We start from the raw sequence: 19,065 nt of genomic DNA on the forward strand, positions 1-19,065 counted from the left end.
CCATTCATACTTCAAAATATCCCTTGTAAATTTAAGTTTTCTGATGTGAGGCCAACATCATAACATACTAGACAGAGTAGTCCTACTCCATGACCAGGAGATTCTAGGAATCCACTTTCTCCCGCCACCAAATTTTTTTACACAACTAGACTAGAAATGTGGACACTTTTTGACGTACAGAAAAATTAAACTGAGATCAGAATGCCTATCAATAGGCATCGAACTTCAAGTTCAAGAAAATATGGACAATAATTCAAGATTTCCAGCAAGTGAATTCAACTCTCACTCACTGAAAGCTATAAAATTCAAAGAGAGCTTAACTCCCTCAAAATAACTCTAGTAAGAGAGAGCTCCTCGAAAGGCTTTCTTAGAGAGATATCCCTCTAAGAACAAAACTCTTGCCTTGAAGAAGCAAAGAACTAGGGAGCTATGTAAAAATTGCCTTCAATGTGTGAAATCTCTAATTTCTTTCTCTAAAATCTAATTAAGAGAATCACACACATGTTAGCACTTGAGGCTCACAAATCTCGACGTTGAGGAGATCTTCCATTCTACCAATACTATCTTAATTGCACTACAAAATATTCTATTCGAGGAAGTCTTTTTACGATTATTAATTAAGAATATACTAAAACAACAATTTTATTTCAATGTCGTCTTGCTCAATATTTTAAAACTACACAAAATAATAAGAAGCAATAAGCTTCTTTTTTCCCCTTTCTAAACTCGTATAAGAAGTTCTTGCGATACATGCTAGGCTTTGAGAGAGTACTTAGATTAAGAGAATTATGTATTAACAATCGAGGCTCACAAAACCTTCACATGTAGTATCTTCCATTATGGCGATACTGTCTTAATTGCACTATAAAATATTCATTCGGACGAAGTCCTATTTACGAATATTAATTAAGAATATACTATAAATAGAGTTTTATCTCAATGCCGTCTTGCTCAATATTTTAAAACTACACCAAACAATACAAACAAATAACTTCTTTCCTAAACTCATATAAGAACTTCTTGCGACACATAATAGGCTTTGCCATACTAGTTAAGTTTGAGAAGTGGGTCTAGTCAGGGGCGGAGGCACATAGAGCATGAGGGGGCCATGCCCCCCCCTCCATGACCAATGAGGGCAAGTGTAAATTACTTTGGCCCCTCCAAGTGTAAATTCCTGGCTCCGCCCTTGGGTCTAGTAAACTTACAAAAAACAAAGTAGTTTTTATTTTATTTTTTAATGCAAAGTGAGTTTGCTTAAAAAGCAAAATAATTTTTTTTTTCTTGTTTTGCAAGATTAGTGAAGTTTGAGAGGTGGCCCTCCTAATGTATTACATTTCCCCTTCAAGGTAAAAAAAAACCCTAGAAAAAGGAAAAAAATGATTCAAATGGGTCCTTTCTACTACCCCCCCCCCCTCCTTTTAAACGTTTCTACTACCTTTTTTTCCCCTTTCCACACACCGACCATATGCATCCACATGTCACCTTTTTTGACATTTGTATATAGAAGAGGGCTGAAAATAATTAAGTTCTTGCTACTATAAAAGCTCAACTCACGCCATCAAAATCTACTCTCTATCTCTCTCTTGTGTATAATAAAAGCCTCTTTATTAGGGTTTCTTTCTTTTCTTATCTGCTTCAATTCAGGGGCTAAAATCCTCCTATTTCTAAGGTGAAATGCTCCACTCAGCATAATTTTTCTTCACAATTCATCACAAAGCCCACGAGAGAATTAGGGTTTCTATCCTTTCCCTTATGATTCTTTGTTTTCTTTGCATAGGGTTTTTTTTTCGAGATTTAGTCTAGGGTTTTAGCAGAGAGGGAAAATATGGAGGGATTAGAGGGTGGGGATGCTATTGAAGGAATCCCTAACCCTAAAGATATCAACGGACTCGATTCATCAGGTTTGATCCGATTTTCATATTCTCTTACTTTGTTTTTTGCTCTCAGGATTTCGATATCTAGATCTAGGGTTTTCAGTATGCATTTTTTTTTTTTTTGGGTGTGTGTGTGTGGCGGGGGTGGGGGGGGGGGGGGGGGGGTGAATTTACTGTTCGATCGAGTTTACTGGAAAAATCTGATAATTAGGAATTCTGTTACCTTCTCGTACGAATTCATGCATCGGTTTTAAGAATTTTTTAGAAACTGAATATGGTTTCTTTCATGGTGGAAATTTGAGATTTAGGGTTTCTTTGCGTTTCATATGAGAAATATCGTTGTAATCCTGAAATTGTAGATATGATTTGTAGTTTTTGTAAAGCTTAAAAAAGGGTAAAAGTTAAGAAAGTAAAGAAGAGAAGACTAGAAGGGTATTCATGTTTTGGATGGTAGGAGTTGAATAGATTCAATTGGTCATTTATGCCTTTCTATGTATGCACTTTGTTTTCATTTAGTTCTGCCCTTTTGCATGGCAAGTGAGTGGCAGAGCTCAAAGCGTAGTGATTGACTTTTACAACTGTAGCATAAATAAAAAGATTACATGTCTAATTATAGTTAAGAAATGAATATATTCAATTGGTCATTTCTGTCTTTCTATTTATGCACTTTTTTTTTTTCTGGAATGATTTTCTATGTATGCACTTCTATCGCATTGATTTCTGCTTTTTTGAATGGCCAGTGGGCAGCAGATCCCAAAGGCTAGTGATTGACTTTTATGACTACAATAAATAAAAAGAGAGGAATGATAGATGCAAGGGAGCCCTTGCATAAAGAGCCGGAAAAGGGCCCGATTGGTTCCACATCATCAAGTGTAACCGTTTCAAATCAGTTGAAAAAGTAAATTCGGTTGCATTTGATGATGTGGAACCAATCAAGGGCCCCTTTCCGGCTCTTTATGCAAGGGCTCCCTTGCATCTATCATTGCTCATAAAAAGATCACACATCTAATCATAGTTAATGGAAACTTCCTAGTTGGATGAGAAGCTTGCTTCGAAAGCTAAGAGAGTGTTCGGCAAGGCTACTCATTCTTGCTGGAAGATTCGGGTAGAAACAGATTAATGAGAATCTGCGGAAGTGACTTCGAGTCGCTCTGCTGAATCCCATCATTTAGTTGTGCAAAAAGGAGAAACAGTGGAAACGGGCTTTACGGGCCGTGGCTACCGAATAAGATTTTTTGGGATTTTCTTGCTTTTCTCATTTCCGTACCTATAAAATCACTGAAACCATTTTTTATAATGGTTGCCGAACATGCCCTAAAGTTTTTATAATTTCCAAATTTAGGGAAGCGCATTTCCATACGCTTCCTACGTGTTCCTCTTAGATAAGAATATGTTTCTTATTTAGGTTATTATTGTATCCTAAAAGCGGGTTTTCTCTTTTTTGATAATCCCGAAGGAGTGTATTTGAGAAAAGAGTGCATTTAAAACTTAAAGGTTTGTCTTAAGTTTCAAATGAAACTTAGATCTTTTTTTTTTTTTTTTGAAATGGCTTTAGATCTTTTCTTTAAGAACTAAACATTAAATTTAAATGAATAACACATGTGAAACCATGAATCCCTAAAACATATAATTATAATTAGTCGTGAAGAGTTCTTTACTACTTGTAAGCTGTACTAAAAGTAACCCTTCTCCCTAACTTACTATAACCCTACTCTTTCTATTCACATCTTGTTCGCTTCCAATGAGACTTATTACATGCTTCATATTGACTAACAATGATGCCTCCCAATATTAAAAAAAAATGATGCCTCCCAAATGTTTCCTCTGTACTCTTTTTAAAGCTTTTTTACTTCAGTATTTTCTCTTTTCTAAACTCATCAATTCCCACTTTCCACATCGTTTCTCGCACTCTCTTCCCACTTTGTAAGCTATGCATCTAACTCTCAAAACATTTTTTGTTGCTTTGCTTTGAGTCAGCATGAATTCTTGTCTCTTGTTCTTACCTTTTATGCTAGAGTGCCATTGGTTCTGTCCAATTCATTTTATGGTGTTTATTCGTTGTGCACTGTATGCCCATGCATTTTATCAATTCGAGGAGTGTAAATTCTCTTTTCTTGCCCATTTTCTTTTTCCAGTAAATAAATTAATAAGTAAAGCGAATGCTATTGCTTTGTTCGAATCGAACTGATTTTATGTTGGCATGCAGGGAATACATGCTTTGATGCGTCACAATATGAGTTCTTTAGTAAGGATGTTTCGGAGGAAGTTGAGTTGGGCGGATTAGAAGATGACAATGACGGTGTATTAGTTGGGTTTAATGATGATGAGTACCGGTTCTCTTCTCTTGGGGATAGAGAAGAGGTGAGCTTTTATATTATGAAAGATTGAACAAACTTCCTTTGACTTTAATTCATGTTTATTATTTAACATTTATAATTTATGATGGGTATTTGGAGCGATCTATGACGAAATTATGTGGAATTTGTTGATGTTTCTCATATTATCGTAGTGGTTGATTTATGATTGCCCTCATATTATCTTAGTGGTTGATTTATCATATGGCAATCATTAATCTTGTTCATTGTTCTTAGCACAAGGTTTACATGCCATCTAAATACTGCAAGTTGCAGAAGGGTGGTTATTTGCTATTTTTTGAAGCATATGTTGGATAATAGGTGGATATTTTTTATCTATTTTTATTTAGCTAAAGAGAGCTCTTGATAGCTGCTTCAGAATTATTTTTGCTTTATTTCTCTAGGTTTCCCAATGTCTAATCTTTATGTGGTAACATGTTAGGTAAAGTCTACTAGATATGAGTTACTAGATTTCCTGAAAATATTTGTTTGACGTCATATCATCTGTGTTTTGTATAGCATCTGGGAGAATCGGAATGTTGATCGTTGATCTTTATTACTGGTATATTGAATTTGGAAGGATCATGATATACTTTCTTGTAGTTCAAACCTGTTCTTTTTTGGAAGAACTTTACCTTGAACTTTCAAATTTAGACTCAATTTCAACGTCTGTGTTTATTTATGGAATAATAAATGTCTCATTTGGTGAAATTTTCCTCTATGTTTCATCGTCAAGTTTGTTCATGATTGAAGATATATTTAATGTACCTTGAACTTTCAAATTTAGACTCAATTTCAACCTTTGTTTATTTATGGAATAATAAATGTCTCATTTGGTGAAATTTTTCTCTATGTTTCATCGTCAAGTTTGTTCATGATTGAAGATATTTGATGCGTCATTATTATTTTTTATTTGGGCACCTTTTTTTTCCAGTTAACTTTGAATTTCATCTCATTTTACTCAGGTCGGTATCATTATATGGAGCAGGACCACAATGTCTATGAAACTAGTAATTTGAATGCATGTGGTATTTTTAAATAAACAGATACAATTCAGATAAAAAATGCATAAAAGTAGGACTTCTATTGAAACTTTCTGAAGTTATCAGAGAAGATCTAGTACTATTCTAGATTTTGAATTTATGAATTTTCATTGCTTTGTGTTGCAAGAAGGGCATTATGTGTGTTGTTGTGACTTAGGTGCATAGTGATACCAACACAGGAATTTCATTTGGAACACCATTCTTGCCGGTATCTTAGATGCGAAAAGTGTGCAACAAATACAATTTAAATAAAAAGCATTTGAATATTACATTGGTTATCTGGAGATAGTTACGAAAAAAAAATAGTTTTATAAACCGGAGGTTTGAACGTAGAATCCGAACATTAGAAGTAGGAGTAGCTATGTAAAAGATGAAATTAGGTAAGGTTATTGGGCTTGATGGTATTCCTATTGAGATTTGGAGATGCTTGGGTGATGCGGGTTCGGTTTGGTTAACAAGATTATTTAACAATATTTTGAAGACTAAGATGATGCCTGATGAGTGGAGGAAGAGTACATTAGTACCTATTTATAAGAATAAAGGGGATATCCAGAGTTGCACCAATTACCGAAGACTTAAGCTAATGAGTCACACAATGAAGCTTTGGGAGAGGGGAATTGAGCATAGACTAAGAAAAGAGACTAAGGTGTTAGAGAATCAGTTTGGCTTCGTGCCCGGACGATCGACTATGGAAGCTATCTTCTTGATTAGGCGGTTAATGGAGAGATTTAGAGAAAATAAAATGGACCTTAATATGGTTTTCATTGATTTGGAGAAAGCGTATGATAGGGTTCCCAGGAGTGTTATGTGATGGGTCCTTGAAAGGAAAAAAGTGCCTACTAAATAAATATGTTGATATGATTAAGGATATGTACGATGGAGCAGTAACTAGTGTCAGAACTACGGATGACACGTCTAGTGAGTTTCCAATTACAATAGGACTGCACCAAGGATCGGCTATAAGCCCTTATCTTTTTACTCTAGTCATGCATAAACTTACGAAGGGTATCCAGGACGATGCGCCGTGGTTTCTGTTATTTGCAGATGACATAGCATTAATAGACAAAACCAAAAAGGAGTTAATGCTAAGTTAGAATTATGGAGAACTTCTTTAGAATCCAAAAGTTTTAAACTGAGCAGGACTAAGACAGAGTATATGGAGTGCAACTTTAGTAATGTAAGGAGGCGGGGCGAGGATGTAGTAAATATGACTGGACAGGAGGTACCTAAGAGGGATATCTTTCGCTATCTTAGTTCAATCTTACATAAGAAAGGAGAGGTTGAAGAGGATGTTAACCACAAAGTAAGAGTAGCTTGGTTGGAGTGGAAGCATGCTTCAGGAGTTATGTACGATCGTAAAATACCTACCAAGTTGAAGGGAAAGTTTTATAAGACAGCTGTGACGCCAACCATGCTGTACGGCTCAGAATGTTGGGCCACCAAGAAGCGGCATGTGCATAAGATAAGTGTAGCGGAGATGCGAATGCTTAAATGGATGTGCAGCTAAACAAGGTTAGATCGAATTAAAAATGAAGACATTTGTAAAAAGGTGGGGGTGGCACCAATTGAGGAGAAGATGAGAGAGCACCGCTTAAGATGTGTTGGGCATATCCAACGTAGGCCTTTGGATGCTCCAGTGAGAAGAAGTGACTCTTGCTAAGTTGATGGAGTAAAAAGAGGTAGGGGCAGACCGAAAACAACTTGGGTAGAAACAATGAGGAAAGACTTGAGGGCTAGGAACGTAACAGAGAACATGACCTTGTATATGATAGAATGGAAGAAAATGATCCATGCAGACGAACCCAACTAGTGTCAAGATTAGACTTAGACACTTAGTCAATTTGAGCCGGGTAGATCCTTTCACCTTTTTCATGAAAATTTTCTAAAGGATTCATTAGCCGACCCCAACTAGTTTGGGACAGAGGCTTAGTTGAGTTGAGTACTTGAGTTGAGTTGTATGGGGTTGACTTATATTTTGTGCACATTGATGGACAAGCTAGGTCCTCGTTTTGGATGCCACTTGTATCAAATTTGTCCTCAGTAACTTGTGAATCAGATTGAAGAATTATGGTAGATTAAATTGTACATAAAATTGATTGATCCTATCAACTTTTAGAATGCTTTATTGCCGTACCAGCTCATCTTGTAAGTCTTCAATTAGAGGCTTATATAATTATTAATTGAGTCAGCATGATGCATGCATCTGCAGTAAGCATTCAGAGCTGTTTTTTTACATGAAAGTAGGAATGATGTGTCATACTAGTATGCAGTCTTGTTTAGAAGCAGTTGACTATCAATTTGTTGAAGTGATCTATAGCTACCCAATTTATCTTTTTTTTTTGGGGCAACCATTTAAGCTTAAGGCCTCTTTAAAGAGTGGTTTGTATGCCATTCAAAAGAAACGTACAGTTTTTGTGTTGTTTCCATAACAAAACTGTGAAAAGGAAAAGAAAGTATTGCATTTGAGTTGTTTACGGTAACTTACGTGTCACTTTTTACACGTATTGCGTACTAAGGCCCTGTTCGTTTTAGATTGTGACAACCAATGGTGAGGGCCCCAACCGATTATTGGCCCAAAATTAAACATAATTGTTGGCTAATAATCGATTGGGGCCCTCACCATCGGTTCACAATCTGAAACGAACAGGGCCTAAGGAGGAAAGGTGAAAATGGCAAAACGGACGTGTCTAAACGGGTGTCGGCATGTATACATGCAAAAAACCTAAAGTGTCGACAAATCATAATGTTTCTTTTAAATATGCCATCTCTTATGTTTGAGTCATTTTCTATGCTTTGGTTTCATACATCCACAAGTGTTGTCCTCGGGAATTTATATCATGGTTTTAAATATTCACCGAAACTGATACAAAATGACTAGAATGTTTCCGTTTTCATCTCCATCAAAATACATACCGAAACCAAAACCGAAACGCAGACTGAAACCAACACCGTAAGGGGCCATTTGAATAGCCTTTAATTTGGATTTGGATTTGAGAATTGGAAATATTTGGATTTGAAATCCATAATTTCCAAATTCACATATTTGTAAATATTTCTAGAGGATAGGCAAGTTCATTTTATTTGAAGGCACAATCCATCATTCTCAATATAATTCGTGTGCTGCATTTGCAGGGTCAAGGCTTGGAGTCTTTATCAGATATTGATGATCTTGCTACTACTTTTTCAAAGGTCAGTTGTTTTCTACTTTTTCTAATTCACTTTTTCAATGGAAAATGTCAACGACTATCTGTATGTATTTGGGAATTCAAAATATTTACTATTGCGCATGCTTGATATTAAGTATCGTACAGTTAAATCTTCTGTGACCCTAGAGAAATGTGTGTTTTACTATATTAAGAATAAAAGCCCTTTTCTCTTGAAGGCATTCAAAAATGCCCTTTCTTTTTCTTTTTTTTTTGAATGGATAAAAACGCCATATCTCATTATCTCTTGAAGAAATCAGTGTGTTCACATGGTTCAGCTTTAGAAGATAGTTCTGTAATCTAATTTTTTTGTTGAATTGATTTTGATCATATAACTGTTTGTCCTGGTCCTATAGCTATTTCAAATATCTCAAAATCCTTCTGATATTTTTCCTATATTTCAGCTCTTTAGATTTGTTTTTAAATTTCAATACATAGTATCACTCGTCAATTTGGTTGAAAAATTATGTAAAAAAATAACAGTTGTACCTTTTCCCAAAGAATATTTCTTAAGCTGGTGACTTGTTCTTTTACATACCATTATGAAGTGTACTTGTCTATTAGGATGTCTCAGCACTCTTTAGTTAGTGAGATATCAGTACATTTGTTCTCAATGATTTGAAAAAAACTATTATTTGTTTCATCCCTGTACAGAATTTTAGATATGGTGTATTTTGATAAAAATATAGGTGAATATATTTGCGTTTATGCATGTTCAAGGTTTTCATTCACAGCATGGGAAGGTGGGTCATATGAAACATCACTTGAACTTGCTGCATTTTTACCAAACCGGTTTTGGACCAAAACCGAAAGTACATTGAATTTGAAAAGTACATGATTTCCCCTAAATTTTGCCGAAATTCGAAATTTCGTTTTTCACCGTTATTTACAAAATTTCCACCGAAATGTTACAGATCTCAACATAGTTCAACATAGTGAGCTCTTCTTCGTCGTCGATCCTGGAACCATTGAGTAAGAAATTAGAAAATAGTTGGATCATCTTGTCATCTCCATTCATGGAAATCTAATAAAATGTCAATGGATGAAGTTAATTATTCCTACTTTGTGCTGTCACATTGCTCCCTGACTCTCTATGGAACAAGTGAGAAAGTCGATGCTTCAAAAAGTTAAGATCTACTTGTTTCCTTGTCATTTCAAGGATCCATTTTTTAGTTCTTGCGGTTCCAAGTTTGTTTTTGTTACCTTGATCGTTTCCCATATTTATGGACATCTTGTACTGTTTTTTATTGTTAAATTTGAACTCTAGTGTATTTATGTACTTTCGTTATTTGAGCTTGATACAATTGCTTCTACTCACAGCTAAGCAATGATGTAAATGAGCCGAGGCACTCGGGAAATATTGGTGATAGGGGATCTTTTTCTAGGGAAAGTAAGTGATGTTTTAAAATTTCTTTCTCTACGTAATACATGATCGCAGTTATACTCTAGTGATATCTTAATGCTTGATTTTTAGCAATGAAAATAATATCTTAAAAGCCTTTCCCTTTCTCTTTGTGAGGCTCACATTGCCACTCTATATGTGAAATTATGTATTTTATTTTTTATAAGGTGGACTTTGTTTGGATGATAATTCGAATTTATCTTTGTTTATGGTTTTTGGCAAGGTTTTAAATTTCGACCGAAATCCGAAATTTCGGAATTTCGGATTTCGGTCGAGAACGAAATCGAAATAGGGTAAAATCGAAATGTTACAAAATTTCGATCGAAATTTTGTTTTCCCCGAAATTTAAGGGATAAGACGAAAAACTCTGTTACTTATTCATTATTTAATATTAGCCGAAATTTTAGATGGGATAAAATATTACGTTAAATGGTTTCGATCGATTTCGTCCGAAATTTCGGTTTCGGTGAGGACCGAAACGCATTCCGAAACTGAAATTTAAAACCTTGGTTTTTGTATACAAAATAAGCATACAATAATAATCCTTCATGCTACATATACAAAATTTGATACCAAAATAAACAATCTATCAAACTTTTCTTTGAGCATTCTATGAAGTATTGGACTCTATTTGGAAATACCCCACTATATACCATACATTTTTACTGTTTTTTCTGATCTATGTACAATCTATTGTTTGAGTCTCTTATTAGCAACTTTACTGATTATGTCAAATTATTCATATTGCAGATCTCTAATGAAGCATCTCAACAAACCAATTAGTGTGAAAGTGGTCTATTAAGTCTGTCCTATAAAAACATATCCTTATGTTTGTCATGTAGAACATTCAATCTTTTATTCTAATATTAGAATATGTGCCCTTATGCATACATGATATAATAACCTTTCATTTTTTAATGACGATATCATAACTTACATTAAGGAAATAATAGATTACAAGTCCCTGATCATCTCATAAATATCACAAAACCTCGCAAATCTCCTTTGGCTGGTGCTGTCAAGATGTTATGCTGGAAAAATCTCTTTCTATCTCCAGCCTTTTCCTTTCATCTAAGTAGTAGATATGTGTACTGCAAAATGGATTGCTTTCACCTCGGCCTCCGTTGAATTAGCTAGACCATTAGTGCTCCTTTTCAAATGAAAAAAACGAGAAAAAAGGAAAAAAATGGAAAAATGAAAGCAGTCCTAAAATTGGAATTTATAAAATACCCTTTTTAGTGGCAAATTATATAATACCCTTTTGCAATAAAAATGATCAAAATGCCCTATCTCATAAAAATGACCAGAATACCCTTAACTGATGGAAAAATAAGAATAGAAAAAATTCCTAAAAAGTAAAAAAGGCTAAAATACCCATTTGCCATGGAAAATGACCAAAATATCCTTATTTCATGAAAAATGACCAAATTACCCTTATCTCATGGAAAATTAAGAAAAGATAGAAAAATTCGTAAAATAGGAAAAATCCTAAAATACCCTTACTGAAAATGACAAAATGATCTTATATCATGAAAGAAAAATGACCAAAATGCCCTTATCTCATGGAAAATGACCAAATTAAGTAAGTACAATGAGGCCATGGGCCACCTATATGCATGATCTAAACCATTCATTTATTGGTCCTCATAGGTAGGTCCATAACATTTGTTTATTTGGACTTACAATTGGGGCCCACAAATTGTCCGGGGTAATGGTAAAAAATTGAAATGAAACTTTTTAGGACTTTAGGGTCCCCCATTTCATCTTGAATAACACACGACTTCAAAGACCCGTTCACTCTGAATTCCCTGTTGAAGAGTCTCCGACATTGTCCTTGGACTTCCCCAAAGTGAGCCACAGTCTGTGAAGCTCATCGAGATTTGAGATCTTATCCTCTCTAAAAAATGGACAGGAGCATGTAGATGGGATATGTTTAGGATAATCTTACTGTTTTTACTTATGGAAAGAAATATCACCATTAAGTCCTTCAATAAATATGGAACGGATGTCAAACATGTAAAACTTATTATTGCGTGATAAATCATAAGCATGCGATGGAGCAAATTAAATATGAGAAGAGATGGAGCATAAATACCTTTGTCCATGACTTTTTATTCTTCGACAAAGATGATTTCGCGATCTGATCCTCTGCAAGACAAGGAGACAACCTTAGGTGGTCTTCTACTCTCTCCATGACCTTTGTGTATTCCAATAGGAGAAATAACAACCTTATGTGTGAGAGCAGGGACCGACCACCCATTACGGACTATTATCCCTCAAATATGTCCACTAACCTTATTGGGCTTACAACGGGCCTACACATTTTAACCCATTACCATATCCCTTCCAACGTGAACACACGTGGCTAAGGTGTTCCCTGCTCAAAACCTTATTGATCACTAACCGTATACGAGCGGATCTAGATTACTCTTTACCACAATCAGATATTCTCTACAATCCGGTTTTACAAAAACAAAACATGTCTATGCAAGTCCATAAAAGTCTTACAGATTATAGTTATAATACTAATCATACATGTACTTTTTTGTTGTTTGTAGCATGGTTTTAAATTTCGACCGAAATCCGAAATTCTCAAAATTTACCAAATTTTGTTCGAAATTTGTGTAAAAATAATAATTTTTTATTCCGTTACAGAATTTCAAACAGGGTCGAAATTTCGCTCTTAAAAATAGCCGTTTCGAGATTGAATAAATTTCGGGATTTCGGCTAAAATTTCGGTTTCGAATAAGTCCGAAATTTTAGCCGAAACCGAAATTTAAAACCATGGTTTGTAGATAGACTAGTTTTGAGTTATGACACTGACACCTGCATACCTGTAGACTGAATTTATATATTGTTTGACAGTACGATACCGATACTCGTATATGGATACTTCATGGTTACTCTTTTGGTCAAAATAATGATTATGTTTGAAACATGTGTCAATTTCTTTGGATTAACGATCATGCTTTTTGCTCGTTAGGTCACAGATCTGTAAATTTTGATTCTGGGAGTCTTATAGATGCTATTTTAAATTCACTATTGGTTCCATCTTCTAAGTCAAATCTCGCGAAATTTAATGGCATTTTATTTATAAATGCCTTCTAAGTTAAATCTGGCATTGGTTTATGGCATTTTATTTATAAATATCGTGTACCATTCAAAAAAAAAAACCTTGTGTCTTAACTCATGGCGTGGGACCATCTTATCCGTATCTGTATCCTAGAATTTGGAAATTTTCTATTTGTATCTTGATCCCCGTGTCCGTATATGTATCGGAGTATCATAGATTTTGAGGCCTTGTCTTTAAGCTCGCATCTTCTTCCTGATATTCTGAAATTTCTCTAATCTCCTCTACAAAACTGCCTACTGTTCCCATTTCTTTCCACTTTTTTGTAAGCATTCAAGGTGTAGGATAGCATACTTTGAAGAAAAAATCAAGGATTTTAATACTTGTTGCGCTCGTTAGGTCAACACAAACACAAAGCACAGAAGTTTTACTTGGAGGTCTCCGTGAAAGTTCGCGTTCCATACCTATAAAAGCATTGTTATGCATGAGTACATTTGCTTAGTCAGTCTATTTACATGTTCAACAGTGCCGAGAGCGGCTAATTAAAAAGGTTAGAAATGTCTAACCTTTCAAGTTTATGGAAAAAAACCCAAGTTTTGTTGCACTTAAGGGAGTGTTTTCTGTGATTCTGTGATTCTTGCACGTACTTCTTGCTTCTCACACGATTTTTTTGAGGAGTAGAGCACACAAGTTTTTTGTGCCTCCCTCCTGCACTCTGGTCCTTGAGTCACTTTCTATCCATGCTGTATTTTCTTCGGTAATCAGACAGGTATTTGCTTCATTCCACAACCTGCTTTATGTTAGCATAGAACAAATGAATTGTTAGAACTGTATATTGCAAGCGCAAATCTAAAGATGTTTCCTATTTCTTTTAATTTTGTTTAAATCTGACTGCAATAATGAATGTCGTGATTTGGTCTCTTCAGGTTCGTCTGTTGCGGATTGGGGACAGGAGGCAGACTTCCCAACCTGGTTAGATCTGCAAATAGTAGATACCGAAAATGTTTCAGAAGGCAAAAGATGGTGGTCACAGCCCCATACATCTTCCCATCACGGAGAATCCAAACCGTTGTACAGAGCATCTTCATATCCTCAGCAACAACAACAGAAACAAAGCTCTAGTGAACCAGTTCTCACACCCAAATCATATTTCACTTCCTACCCTCCCCCCGGGGGTCACCACCCAAACAATCCATCCCTTACCACAGGAACCGAGATACCTTTCTCACCTCCAAATCTATCTCCTTTCTCTGGTCCTCAGTTTAATTTGCCAGGTCTTTCTCATGGATTACATTACGGTGGTAATATGCCTCAGTTCACCCCTCCTGGATTATCCATTAATAACCAACCGCAGAACCCTTGGCTGAGCCAGGGTGGCCTTTTTTCCGGGGATCATTCCAGTCTATTACCCGACTTGATGCAACCACAATTACCTCATCCAAATGGATTAATGCCCTCTCAGTTATTGGCACAGCAACGACAGCTCAGATTGCAACAAGTTCAATCAACTTTGGCCCATTTGTCAGCTATGCAATCTCAGCTATTTAATCAATATCCTTCTCCCCCTCATCTGATGAACAAGTTTGAAGGGATGCTTGGCATGGGCGATCCAAGAGACCAGAGATCAAAACCAACACATAGGGTGAGACAGAACCTTCGTTTTCCTCAACAGGGCCCCGATACCAGTAGCCAGAAGAGTAATAATGGATGGCCACAGTTTAGATCCAAGTACATGTCGGCTGATGAGATTGAGAGCATCCTGAGAATGCAACACGCTGCCACTCACGTCAACGATCCTTACATAGATGACTACTACCACCAAGCTTGTTTAGCAAAAAGCTCTGCTGGGTCAAGACTAAAGCACCATTTCTGTCCAAATAAATTAAGGGATCTGCCTTCTCGAGCCCGTGCTACAACCGAACCACATGCTTTTCTTCAGATTGATGCTCTTGGAAGGGTTCCATTCTCCTCCATCCGTAGGCCTCGGCCCCTCCTTGAAGTTGACCCTCCTGCCTCTGGCGATAGCATGTTTGAACAGAAAACTTCTGAGAAACCCCTCGAGCAAGAGCCAATGCTGGCAGCCAGAATCACTATTGAAGATGGCCTTTGTCTTTTACTTGACGTAGATGACATAGATCGTCTTCTACAATTCATTCAACCCCAAGACGGTGGGACCCAACTGAGGCAGAGGCGTCAGGTCTTGTTGGAGGGACTTGCAGCGTCACTTCAACTCGTCGACCCCCTTGGCCCAGGCAAAGGGGGGCACTCAGTTGGGTTAGCTCCTAAGGATGACCTAGTGTTCTTATGCCTAGTCTCTCTTCCTAAAGGCCGGAAGCTCCTCTCGAGGTACCTGCAACTCCTCTTTCCTGGCAGCGATCTTACTCGAATAGTCAGCATGGCCATTTGTCGCCATCTCCGGTTCTTATTCGGCGGTCTTCCTTCTGACTCAAGTGCGGCCGAGACAACAATGGGTCTTGCCAGGACTGTTTCCGCATGTGTGCGTGGCATAGATCTGAGCTCACTCAGTGCTTGCCTTGCAGCCGTGGTCTGCTCACCGGAACAGCCCCCACTTCGCCCGCTTGGAAGTTCTGCGGGTGATGGAGCATCCATCATCATAAAATCTGTTCTTGAGAGGGCAACAGACCTTTTAACTGACCCTCAGGCCGCTGGCAGTTACAGTATCCCTAACAGAGCCCTCTGGCAGGCGTCGTTTGATGCCTTCTTTGGGCTGCTTACAAAGTACTGCCTCACTAAGTATGACACTATAATGCAGTCTTTGGTCGTGCAGGCGCCAACCACAGTTATTATCGGATCAGAGGCAGCAAGAGCTATAAGCAAGGAGATGCCGGTGGAGCTCCTACGCGCGAGCCTTCCCCACACAAACGAAAATCAGCGTAAGCTCTTAATTGATTTTGCCCAGAGGTCCATGCCCGTCACCGGATTTACTGCCCATGGCGGTGGACAGATGAGTTCTGAGTCGGTACCTGGTTAGTACCACTTAAAGAACAAATTAAATGGCTTAGAATTACCATGTTTGTTGGGAAATTTTGCACATGCGCTGGTCAACAACAAAATGCTCCCACAATCACATGGCAGTGTGAGCAACTGTAGGTGTTAGTTAATTGCTTTAGATTTGTAGTCTCTTTCTCTTTTCTCTTCATCTTTTTTAGACAAACTTATAGGCCTGCCTGTATGTATTGTGTTGAAACATTTTGGGAGATGTGACTGGAAGTTTTTGTCTGTGGGGAGCTTAATTTTGGTGCTCTGACTGAAAATTCCAGACAGGTGAACTAGTAGTAGAATGTACAGGGTGTGTTACTGGGAACCTCTTTCTCTTTTCTTTTTTAAAGAAGATGGGGATGCTCAGGATGGGAGGATTTTGGGATTGTGTTTTGGTTGATGAAATGGGAGTTTCAATGAACTGTTTGTGGAGACTGTGAAGTGTAGTTGGTATTAGACAGGTTGGGGAGGGCTTTTTTATCCCTTAATGTAGCCTATATAAGCTTTGAAGACTAATTGGTAAATCTCTGCAGATTCCAGCGTGTTTTAGTGTGGGGGCAAGGTATTTGTATTGTCTCATTGCTTGTTTAGAATGCAATTTGTTTGTACACCCATGAACTTGCAGTGGGGTTTTAGGTAGCCACTTGAGTATGATTGGTTGATTCTGATGCAGTCTTATGAACTTTTTTCTTACTTTGATGGGTGTTAATATGTAGGGATAAAAATTGCTGTTGATGAGTTGGGTTTTTTCTTTACTATTTTGATTATGATCCTTCCTGCTTAGTACTTGATTTGGCATAAGATTATGATTTATTTCAACATAGAGGTCTCTAATTGGCTGTTGAAATATTCCATTTTTTGGGAAAACAACACAGGGGGTTGGTTTTGCCACCCCCATAAACCACCCTTATTAGTTTGTCTTGCACAAGTCAGTTAACACCTTAACATGCATGGACTAATTTTATGGATAGCAACACCAGCCACAGCCATGAAAAGAAAACAAGAAATTGGTGGACCTCTCTCTCTGTCTCTCTCTCAAAGAAAACCAGAAATTGGTGGACCTCTCTCTCTCTCTCACATACACACACACACACACACACGTTTTAAACTTTTAATGGGGGTCTGTTCTGTTTCAACTGGAAGGCTTAAATGTGTGGTGATTAGAGCATTAGTGTAGGAGATTTTTTTATTTTTTATTTTTTTATAGTAAAAAGGGGAGGGAACGGTATTTTCACCAACATTTCAAGTCTGTCTTTACCTGAAAATGACTTTTTACCCAAACAACCAAAATAAAGTGAGAATACAACCTTTTTTCACGTAAACAAGAACAGGGGGAGTGAAAATGTTTTTTAACGGGGGTGGAAATATGCCATTTACCAAACTGAAAGCCCTTGACTATGAAAGATGACCTTTGCACCCTCTGTTTGATATTTGCAGCCTATTAGCCAACTTCCTTAATTGGCTTTTTAGGAATTGATAGAAACAAAAGAGCAATTTATGGATGGGATTTGCTAGGGACCATCGCGTAAGGCATTTCGCAGATGGGCAGTATAGCCTCTCTGCAGTCCAAAGTTCTCTACAAAGATTAACACTCTTTGTAGGTCATCAAAGGTAAAGGCATACCTTTTCTATTATATGTGTTTTTTTAGAAGAAAAATCACTAAAAAATTCCTCATCTGTATAACATTTCATGCAAAATTTCCTCACTAACTTGAGGCCCTGTTTGGATTGTGGGAATTTTCTGAATGAGCATGGAATGAAAATTATTTCTAAAATTTCGGACCTTTTACAAATGAAAAAAGATAACTTGAACAAACCTATTCAAAGAGGACCCAAGAGAACTATAATAAGGAAGAGAAACGTGAGGAAGTTGAAGGATGCTCCTTTTTCGTGTTCTTCATGGACAAGAAAGAAAAACCCCTTTTGAGAAAGAATAACCACTTTGAGTATCTTCCTACTTTTGAAAATTCACATGGAAGCCACCTCCGACCTCTTTTTCATCTATCTTATCTTAAAAATATCAAAATCCCCCATAGTTCTTCCTTCCTTTCTTTCTTTATACCAATCTTCATCTAATCTCCTCCCCATCTTCCATGCTTGTCTAATTGACTTCTTCTTCTCCTAATCTCCCCGCCAACTCCAAGCAACCATATTTGATGTGTTTGTTTTTATAGTAATATACATTTGGAAAAAGGAAAATGATATGTACACTCCTTTTTTCTTTTCTTTTTTTTATAATAGCATTCCTCACTTTGATACACAATTTTCTATTAGATTTTTTTTCCGGAAATGATACACTCGCCCCTTTTCTTTACATGGGACAGCCAGTTCTAGTGTATGTGGCAATCATCTCCGTTGAATCCTTCCCACGTGAAGTACATCAGCCCCTCTGCTGTAGATTTTCCCAAGTTAAGAATAGGAGCAGATATATCTCCTGTTTTTTTTTTTTTTTTGGTAGGTAACCATTGAGCTACAGGCCCAACTTCAATTTTTCATTAGATGTTGGACTCCTAGCCCCAATAACTCAAAGAAAGGAGTTTCATTAAAGAAGACTAAGACATGGGAAGTGAGATATGAAGAACACTGAGAATCCTATCCGACCGATAAGGAATTTGAATGGATGATGACTAAGATATAGGTGGATCCGATCTGAAGTGGAACTGTTGAAAACCCTCCCAACTACCTTGGTGGGCCCCACATATCACTTGGGAGTACTACATTGTGACTATCAGCAAGCTAGTTAAAAGTCTCAAACAAAGGAAAGCCATTATAAAAAAATATGGAAGAACATGTATCATGGTATCAGTCCACTGTGATGTAAAGGAAATTTAAATTTGATAGTTATGGGAAAGGATGGGAAATGATACTTCCACCCCTTTATTTGCCTTCTCCTAAAAATGGCTTTATTTCCGTCTACTTTTTTTTTTTTCTTTTTCTTCTTTTTCAGGAAAGACATTAAAAACGGGTAGATATGCTGATAAAGGGCCTGGAACTATCATCTCCCATATATGGTTGTAAATAACCTTGGGTCCATCCTTGAAACTTTACTCTCTGTCTTATCTTAAAAGGGATCGAGCCTTAGCTCAATGGTCAAGGCTTTGTTCTTCAACCTAGAGGTA

The 19,065-nt window shown here is 37.0% G+C and overlaps 1 protein-coding gene across 2 annotated transcripts; it reads left to right on the forward strand.

Annotated features, from left to right (window-relative positions):
• Positions 1-1,528: 1,528 nt before the first annotated feature.
• LOC143854099 (protein PAT1 homolog 1-like) lies at positions 1,529-16,681 on the forward strand. Of its 2 annotated transcripts, XM_077363855.1 has the most exons (6): positions 1,529-1,669; positions 1,778-1,901; positions 4,081-4,235; positions 8,404-8,460; positions 9,795-9,864; positions 13,873-16,681. In XM_077363855.1, the coding sequence occupies exons 2-6, from the start codon at positions 1,826-1,828 to the stop codon at positions 15,936-15,938; spliced, it is 2,424 nt and encodes an 807-aa protein (XP_077219970.1). In that variant the 5' UTR covers positions 1,529-1,669; positions 1,778-1,825; the 3' UTR covers positions 15,939-16,681. The 2 variants fall into 2 exon arrangements, with proteins under 2 accessions (XP_077219970.1, XP_077219969.1); XM_077363854.1 differs by having other exon boundaries at positions 1,572-1,901.
• Positions 16,682-19,065: the final 2,384 nt, after the last annotated feature.

Source organism: Tasmannia lanceolata, unplaced genomic scaffold (assembly GCF_043159265.1).
Source record: "Tasmannia lanceolata isolate RefF3 unplaced genomic scaffold, GAP_Taslan_0.1 ptg000020l, whole genome shotgun sequence".
In the NCBI taxonomy this organism is placed as follows: Eukaryota; Viridiplantae; Streptophyta; class Magnoliopsida; order Canellales; family Winteraceae; genus Tasmannia; species Tasmannia lanceolata.